General features: G+C 31.2%; 1 protein-coding gene across 1 annotated transcript; it reads left to right on the top strand.

Annotated features, from left to right (window-relative positions):
* The first annotated feature begins 3,947 nt into the window (after positions 1–3,947).
* On the top strand, positions 3,948–7,887 carry LOC143072731 (universal stress protein YxiE-like). The gene is made up of 4 exons (XM_076247824.1): positions 3,948–4,110; positions 6,696–6,779; positions 7,313–7,422; positions 7,659–7,887. The coding sequence occupies exons 1-4, from the start codon at positions 4,029–4,031 to the stop codon at positions 7,848–7,850; spliced, it is 468 nt and encodes a 155-aa protein (XP_076103939.1). The 5' UTR covers positions 3,948–4,028; the 3' UTR covers positions 7,851–7,887.
* Positions 7,888–8,904: the final 1,017 nt, after the last annotated feature.

The raw sequence follows: 8,904 nt of genomic DNA, 5'->3' as shown, positions 1-8,904 counted from the left end.
ATGATGAAGTTTATCAACCCTGTTCCTTATCAAATTTGCAGTCTTTTTGGGAGCTCTTCGTGATCGTCTGATCTTCCCTGTTAGTTCTCTTTCTCTTAAAAGTGTATACATATTAAAATTTTGGAGATTCATACTGTTTGTTCTTATGAAATTACTATAATGATGTATGCTATATAGTAAACGTTTTTCTTAGTTTATAAACTTTTTACATTTAGATTATACGTTTACAAGATTAAACTTTAGGATGTTAACGTGCATGTCTCAACGTGTATGCCACGTTTACAAGATAATACGTAGGAGGGTAGGGGGGATTAAAAAACATGTCCGTTAATTTTTCCCCCACCGGATTTTAACCAGGATGTTAAGTACAAGTTAAGACGATTAAGAGATTAATCCACTTCAGTTAAGAGGATTATAACCAGGATGTTAAGTACAAGTTAAGAAGATTAAGAGATTAATCCACTTCAGTTAAGAGGATTATAACCCGGATGTTAAGTAGCAGTTAAGAGGATTAAGAGATTAATCTCCACTTCAGTTAAGAGGATTATAACCAGGATGTTAAGTACCAGTTAAGGGGATTAAGAGATTATAGACCGGATACTACGTCATAGTTAAGAGGCTTAGCTGTGACGTGACTTCCGGTGGGGTTTTGGTGGGGGACTGACCCCATTTCATACTACTCATGTAGGCCAAATTTGATTTTTAACCGGATTTTTGTGACAAAAATGTCGGTTATTGATTTGTGGATGTACGGCGGGCGGGCGGGCGGCAATCAAATGTTGTCCGTGCATTAACTCATGAACTGTTCAACCAAAGCTTTTAAAATTTTAATATGTTGTTACTGACAACTAAATGAAGGTCAAGTTCAATAATGGCGATTTTGACTTTTAACGTTCAGGAGTTATGGTTCTTGAAAGATTGAAAAATGGAGTTTCCAGTCGTGTCCGTGTATTTACACATGAACTGTTCTACCAAAGCTTCCCAAATTTTAATATGTTGTTACTGATGACAAAATGGAGCTCAAGTTCAATAATGACGATTTTGACTTTTACCGTTCAGGAGTTATGGTTCTTGAAAGATTGAAAAATGTTGTTTCCAGTCGTGTCCGTGCATTTTCTCATGAACCATTCAACCAAAGCTTTTGAAATTTTTATATGTTGTTACTGATGACAAAATAGAGGTCAAGTTCAATAATGACGATTTTGATTTTTACCATTCAAGAGTTATGGTTCTTGAAAGATCGTAAAATGGCGTTTCCATTCACTTTATTGCATTTACTCATGAACCATTCAATCTAAGCTTTTCAAATTTTAATATGTTGATACTGATGACAAAATGGAGGTCAAATTTGATATTGACGATTTTCACTTTCACTATTCATCAGTAATGATTCTTGCGATATTGCCAAGACACAAATAAATGTTAATAAATCCGGTTTGCTGTCGTTGTGACAGCCTCTTGTTAAAGGTTAGTCTAGCAATTGTACAGAATTAGGTATTCCTGTGCGCGAAATACCTACATGTATCATGTATGCATATTTATCAAATGATCAATGTTTACCAGTTAAATATGTCTGTTCAATAAGTAAATTATGGCCCCGACCTTAAATACAAATATCATGGAGTTAATATTACAGTGACTATTGCTGCATAACGAAAAAAGAACGAAGAAATAAAGTAGCTTATATACAGATGAAAAATACATTTATCTAATTAGAATATAGATCTCTGATTTTGTTATCAACATACAATGCAAGTTACGATAAATTTGAATTTTAATTAGATCGGATAATAATCAGCAAGTACATTAAAGCCAATCTACAAACCTCGGTATAATCCGCTGACGACATCTGCATGAGATTCGGAATAGTAGATCTGCAAAGCTGTGCTGAATGCTTATAAATCCTATAATCGGACAAAAAGGTGTTTTTGGAGCAAACGGATGGCTTCCGTGTGTACAATGTTAAGACTTTTTGGTAGCCACGAATTCGAAGCTCACCATACCATTTAAATAAGATGTAACATAAATCATTTAGACATTGTGTTTCGATTGCTGAAAAAGGAGAAAAAAATAAACCAAGCCCTGTGTTCATTCTGTATTTATTTTATTCTCACATTGTAAAAACCCCAATTAGATGAACATATTATATATAAAAAAGAATATGTGGTATGGGTGTCAATGAGACAACTGTCCATCCATGCAACAATGTATATCAAATAAACAATTATTATTCAAAGTACGACCTTCAACACAGAGCTTTGGGTCCTACCTAACAGCAAGGTATAAAGGGCCAATAATGACTAGTGTAAAACATTTCAAACAGGAAAATCAACGTTTTAGGCTATATAAAAACGAGAAGCATATATGAAGCACAACAGCAAACGATAACCACTGAACAACAGGCTTTTGACTTAGGACAGGTGCATGAAAATATACACACAAATATAAAATATCAATTGAAATAACATAAAGATATTTAAACAAAAAAAGTAAACATACACTGAAAGAATAAGTATGATCTGTGACACAATATAAGTACAATAAACGTAGGTGCTTGTATGTCTGTATATCTAAGTAGAAGTTCTACGTGTTTGCTTCACCAAGCCGAGTGAACTTCTGAACGTATGATTTGTTGTTGTATATGCTTTAACGTCCAGACGCAAATATGTCTGGATAATTTAATTTTGGATGTAACGTGTCTTCTGATTGGCTGACGTTATTTTGTTATCAGCCCATAGACATAATTTAGTCATGTGACCGTGACGTCATCAACGTTTTTTCATGGTTTTCTACGGTTTAAAACTGAATTTAGAACGTTCAACAAATCATGTCATAAGTTAACCACGTGGAATTAACTTTTGATCGCTTTCATGTTTGTTATTTGCTGAAAGTCCAGTGGAAAGTATTTGGTACTTATCGCCATGACGAAAACAAATTAATAATCCACTTGCATTTTTGTCCATCTGATGAGTTAAGCCTTTTTCAACTGATTTTTATAGTTCGTTCTTATGTTGTACTGTTATACCACCGATTGTTAAAGTCTTAGATGCATGATTTTTTTTTATTAGTAGTTAGTGGCTTTGGACTAGCTGTCAGATAACTGCGAGTACTCTCAGATCTGTTCATTGTGTCTTTTTGTGTCGGGATGTAAAAGTACCTGGCCACGTCCACTTGTATTTTTGTCCATCTAATGAGTTAAGCCTTTTTCAACTGATTTTTATAGTTCGTTCTTATGTTGTACTGTTATACCACTGTCCCAGGTTAGGGGAGGGTTGGGATCCTGCTAACATGTTTAACCCCGCCACATTATTTATGTATGTGCCTGTCCCAAGTCAGGAGCCTATAATTCAGTGGTTGTCGTTTGTTTATGTGTTATATATATACATATTTGTTTTTCGTTCATTTTTTTTTATATAAATAAGGCCGTTAGTTTTCTCGTTTGAATTGTTTTACATTGTCTTATCGGGGCCTTATATAGCTGACTATGCGGTATGGGCCGCTTTGCTCATTGTTGAAGGCCGTACGGTGACCTATAGTTGTTAATGTCTGTGTCATTTTGGTCTTTGTGGATAGTTGTCTCATTGGCAATCATACCACATCTTCTTTTTTTATAATAAGAATATATATGTTATATTGGCGATGTTCTTTACTGTTTTACATATGATATGATAATCCCTTACTCCTCTATGACACAATTTATTGTTCGGTAGAAAAATGTCTTGCCAACTAGAATCTAGAATTAAAAAAAAATAGGGTTTCTAATTTATATAGTTGTAGCGAAACTTAATCAATTTGACAAAAGATCAAAAATATGGTGAAATAGCAAAGCAGCATACTGAGTTAGGCTTTCAAAGGGCCGACATGATAAATATAAATATGTTCAAACAAGAAAACCAACGATTTGATTTATGTAAATCAATATTTCTTTACATCTGTTTGGTGTCATATGTTGCGTGTCTCAGTAAGGTCACGTGACGTGTTTAAAAGTTTTGAATTATTCAGCGGAAAAAGGGAATCAAAATAAAAAAATGGAGGGACAGAGCTCTGTTGAGAAAAGGGTAATTGTTGTGGCAATGGATGGCAGTACTGAAGCAGAATCAGCATTACAATGTAAGTTATTTTTAAATACATGGAAGTTGAACATAATATTATTTATAGCTTTGTGTATAAATAGCATCATGATTTGTTTATTTGCCACGGAGATAAAAAGTTTAAGTTCAATGTCATGTTTACCTGTGCTTATACAGAATGGACACTGCATAAACTGTGGTGTACAAATTACTGAAATCTGAAACTATAGATTTATTTTAAAATTTTGTAAAATTGTTCTGTGACAGTGTCCGTTATAAATAAGATTTGCCTCAACTGCAAATTCTATAAAACATATACTCTTGTATATATTTATATTTATGCATGTTACTTATGGCACGCCGTTATTATATTTATTCAATTTCGAGATATCTTATTTAGTTAAATGAGATATCTTATAAACTAATTGAGATATCTTGATAACAAAATGAGATATCTTATATATTAATTGAGATATCTGATTTATTAAATAAGATATCTTATATATTAAATAAGATATCTTATTAAAATGTTTTTAAAGATATCTTATTAAATATATAAGATATCTTATTTAAAATATAAGATATCTTATTTAAAATATAAGATATCTCTATTAATTTATAAGATATCTTATTAACTATATAAGATATCTTTTATATAGTTAATAATAGAGATATCTTATTTACTTAATAAGATATCTCCATAAGTTAATAAGATATCTCTTATAGTTTATAAGATATCTCTATTAATTAATAAGATATCTCTATTAGTTTATAAGATATCTCTATTAATTAATAAGACATCTTATAAAGTATGTATTTAAAAGATATCTTTATAAAGAAGTAAGATATCTTATATACTTTATAAGATATCTTATTAATTAATAGAGATATCTTATTAATTTATAGAGATATCTTATAAACTAATAGAGATATCTTATAAACTTTTAGAGATATCTTATTAACTTATAGAGATATCTTATTAACTTATAGAGATATCTTATAGAATGAAATTCAAAACAGTGTGGCTGTGGCCATTGATTGACACATTAAATTCATCCATTGACTGGGACAATTTACGTGAACGTTTGTCTGTAACGACCGCTGTTCACGACGTACCTACGATAGACATTTAAACTATGGGGTCACCAAAGGTTTCTTAACGCCTTTAATTATTAAAAAAGTCGAAAAATTAATCAGGAATAACCTTTATGTTTTGATTTATATAATTGATATAAATCAAAACATCGTGTTATTTCTGATTAATTTTCCGAATTACTTTATTAAGGTGTTGAGAACCTTTGGTGACCCCATAGTTTAAGTGTCTTTAAAAAGTACATAGTGAGCAGTGATCGTTACATACAAACGTTCACCTAAATTGTCTCAGTCAATGCATGAATTTAATGTGTCAATCAAAGGCCATAGCCACACTGTTTTGAATTTCATTCTAAACTAATAGAGATATCTTATAAACTTTTAGAGATATCTTATTAACTTATAGAGATATCTTATTTAATTGGTTATAAAGATATCTTATTTAATATATAAGATATCTCCATAAGTTAATAAGATATCTCTATTAGTTTATAAGATATCTCTATTAATTAATAAGATATCTTATAAAGTATGTATTTAAAAAATATCTTTATAAAGAAGTAAGATATCTTATATGCTTTATAAGATATCTTATTAATTAATAGAGATATCTTATTAACTTATAGAGATATCTTATAAACTAATAGAGATATCTTATAAACTAATAGAGATATCTTATTTACTTTCAAATTAAATAAGATATCTTATAAAAATTAAAGATATCTTAATACTTAATAAGATATCTTATAAAAATTAAAGATATCTTAATACTTAATAAGATATCTTGTTAAATAATTAAGATATCTTCAAATTTGAATAAATATAAAAACGGCGTGCCATAGTTACTGTTGTTAAATACTGTTTACTGAACATCATAATTCACATACACTACTGATGGGATCTTGAGAAATAAAAGTTTAAGATGAAGTAGACAATCACTGAGGCCACACACAATACAAATTTATTTTAAACGCACGTATACAGTAGATATCAAATATAGGAAAATTACAATAATAGAAAGGAAATAAATAATTCAGATTGAAAGAAGAATAGGAAGATACTATCACTGACTTTGAATAATCACACATGACTTCAAACGAGGGGAGGAGAATTTACAGTTATGCATAGAAAGATCGAACTTTTGTTATACAATCTTCATTCGCCAATCGTTTTGTAAAATTCTATAATTTTTACAAGTAAAATACTATTGATTAGCAAATGAGCTAGTTTACAAAAGTCAGATAACAAATATTCCATTTAAGGAATGACTGTAATATTTTTTCTGTCTATGAAGAAATAACATAAAAAATGTTGTGCACACTGAATAACGCGTTACTTATTTAACAGAGTGTGCACCACATTTTTTATGTTATTTTAATTCGAAATTCCATTTTAAACCGTAGAAAACCATGAAAAAACGTTGATGACGTCGCGGTCACATGACTTAATTATGTCTATGGGCTGATAACAAAATAACGTCAGCCAATCAGAAGACGCGTTACATCCCAAATTAAATTATTTTCCTATATTTAGGGTTTGCAAACAATATTTACAAGAAGGGAGATGAAGTTGTAGTTGTTCATTGTTTACATCACACAGCTCATTATACTATGGGATGTAAGTATATTCATCATGATACGTTAAATTCTTTTTATTTTACTACGTTCATTACATTTTTGTAGAATCATTAAGTCGCATGAAATGACGGAAAAGCATGGACCAGACCATGACAAAAAGTAGGACTAGATATTTGAATCTAAACTTTATAAAAAAACAAATTTAATTCTTTCAATCTGTCTTCAATTTTAGAATGAGGATTATATGTGTTAAAATGGTGGAATTATGTGACATACAAATTTCACGTTTTTTTAGCATTCATTTCACTGTTTTATGCTTAATGTTTTAGAAATAAATAATCTTAGATTAAAATTCATAAATTTGATATTAGGATGCATTTGGGTATACACCGTTTATAAAATGGCTTACCGCATTAACACTCATTGCCACATCAAACCTTTTATTTTGTGATTTTCCCACAGAGAAAGAAATAATATTTAAAAGACGATTCCTTTTCATGTTTCAATGGTGTAGTTGTAAAAATATCCGACTTTGTTCTTTTAGCAAATTTTCGATTTATTCTTATGTTGTAGCGGTTTGGGCCCCTGTTGACGCACAAGCTATCGCAAGGGCGTTTGAAGAAGAAAGTAAACATGCAGCAAAAGTGTGTAGCAAGCTTACAGATTTATTACACAAATATGAGGTTAGCAGTATCTTATCGCTTATGATCTATCTTTTGGAGACATGATTGACAATGCGCTGTAGTTAAACATCCTTTCTATCTTTTGGAGATATGATTAACAATGCGCTGTAGTTAAATTATATAATCTTTTTACAAAACAGATAATAATATCATATATACGTACGGTATTCGATGCATTTGTTTAGGACTGTGAACACCAACCATTAATGTATGTTTTTACCTTTTCGCATTTTCAGATTGTCGGTAAAGTCATGCAACTTAAAGGAGACCCTGGACACCAAATAGTTACCACAGCTGAGGAGAACGGATCGTCATTTATTGTTGTAGGGTGTCGTGGAATTGGAGTTATCAGGCGGACAGTTTTAGGAAGTGTCAGTGACTACATTGTACATCATTCAAATATTCCCGTCCTTGTGTATCGTCATTAAATTTATCTGTATTTTAATAAAAAGTTCATTGATATGCCATTGTGTTATCCTGTCATAAAAAACAACAACAACAAAATAACAATTGGAGCAAATGAATCATATGTATACTATTATATGTTATCAATAGATTCAAAACCTAATTAAACATTATTACTATGCACCTATGAATTTTAATGCTCCTACATTATGTCGTATCTATATTTTGGCATTGCACATGATACCAGATTTTTCTCTGTTTTTGATAATATCCTTTTACTAAATCCAGTGGATGTTGGATGTGTACTGGTTGATAATTAAGTCTAATAGACACATGATGTTTATAAGTTGTTATTGGCTTTGACCTAGCTTTCAGTAACTACAAGTACTCTCATATCTGTGCTTGCAGCTTATGTGTTTTGTAAGCTGCGTCTATCTGACGAGTTGGACCCTTTTCAACGGATATTTATTGTATGTTTTAATTTTGTGATGTTATACCACTGTCCCAGGTTAAGAGTGTTAAGTGTCCGCGCTCATATTTATCCCCACCACTTGCTCAATGTGTCTGTCACAAGTCAGGATCCTTTATTTGAGTGGTTGATGTGTGTCGCTTTATATCATTTTAAAAGTTTTTCGTTTACTGTTTCATACAATCTGTATTTGTATTGTATTGTTCCACAGATGACCCAGGTTATTGGAGGGTTGGGGGCCTGCTAGGCTTACATGTCTGACCCCGCCGCATTCTGTATATTACTGTCCCAAGTCAGGAGCCTGTAATTCTATGGTTTCCGTTTGTTGCTGTATATCATAATTGTGTATTTATACAAATCAGACCGTTAGGTTTTTGTTTGAACTGTTTTACATTTGTCATTTCAGGGCTTTATACATTGTAGCTTGCTATGCGGAATAGGTTTTTCTAATTGTTGAAGGACGTACATTGAAGGAGATGTCAAATGCATGGTTGCTAACAACATTATTTTATCTCTGGTGGAGAGTTGTCTGAAAGGCAATCGTACCACATCTTTTTTATTTAGTAAATTTTATCTGTTTTGATGACTAAAGTCCACAAGTCGAAACT

The sequence above is a fragment of the Mytilus galloprovincialis genome, chromosome 4 (assembly GCF_965363235.1).
Source record: "Mytilus galloprovincialis chromosome 4, xbMytGall1.hap1.1, whole genome shotgun sequence".
In the NCBI taxonomy this organism is placed as follows: Eukaryota; Metazoa; Mollusca; class Bivalvia; order Mytilida; family Mytilidae; genus Mytilus; species Mytilus galloprovincialis.
This window is presented reverse-complemented; position numbering and strand designations above follow the sequence as displayed.

What these genes read in the sequence shown, in the direction of transcription:
- LOC143072731 (XM_076247824.1), top strand. Translation starts at nt 4,029, where the DNA reads ATGGAGGGACAGAGCTCTGTTGAGAAAAGGGTAATTGTTGTGGCAATG. An exon ending in AGCTCATTATACTATGGGAT is followed by an intron (nt 6,780 to 7,312) that starts GTAAGTATATTC and finishes CTTATGTTGTAG; the next exon opens with CGGTTTGGGCCCCTGTTGAC. An exon ending in ATTTATTACACAAATATGAG is followed by an intron (nt 7,423 to 7,658) that starts GTTAGCAGTATC and finishes TCGCATTTTCAG; the next exon opens with ATTGTCGGTAAAGTCATGCA.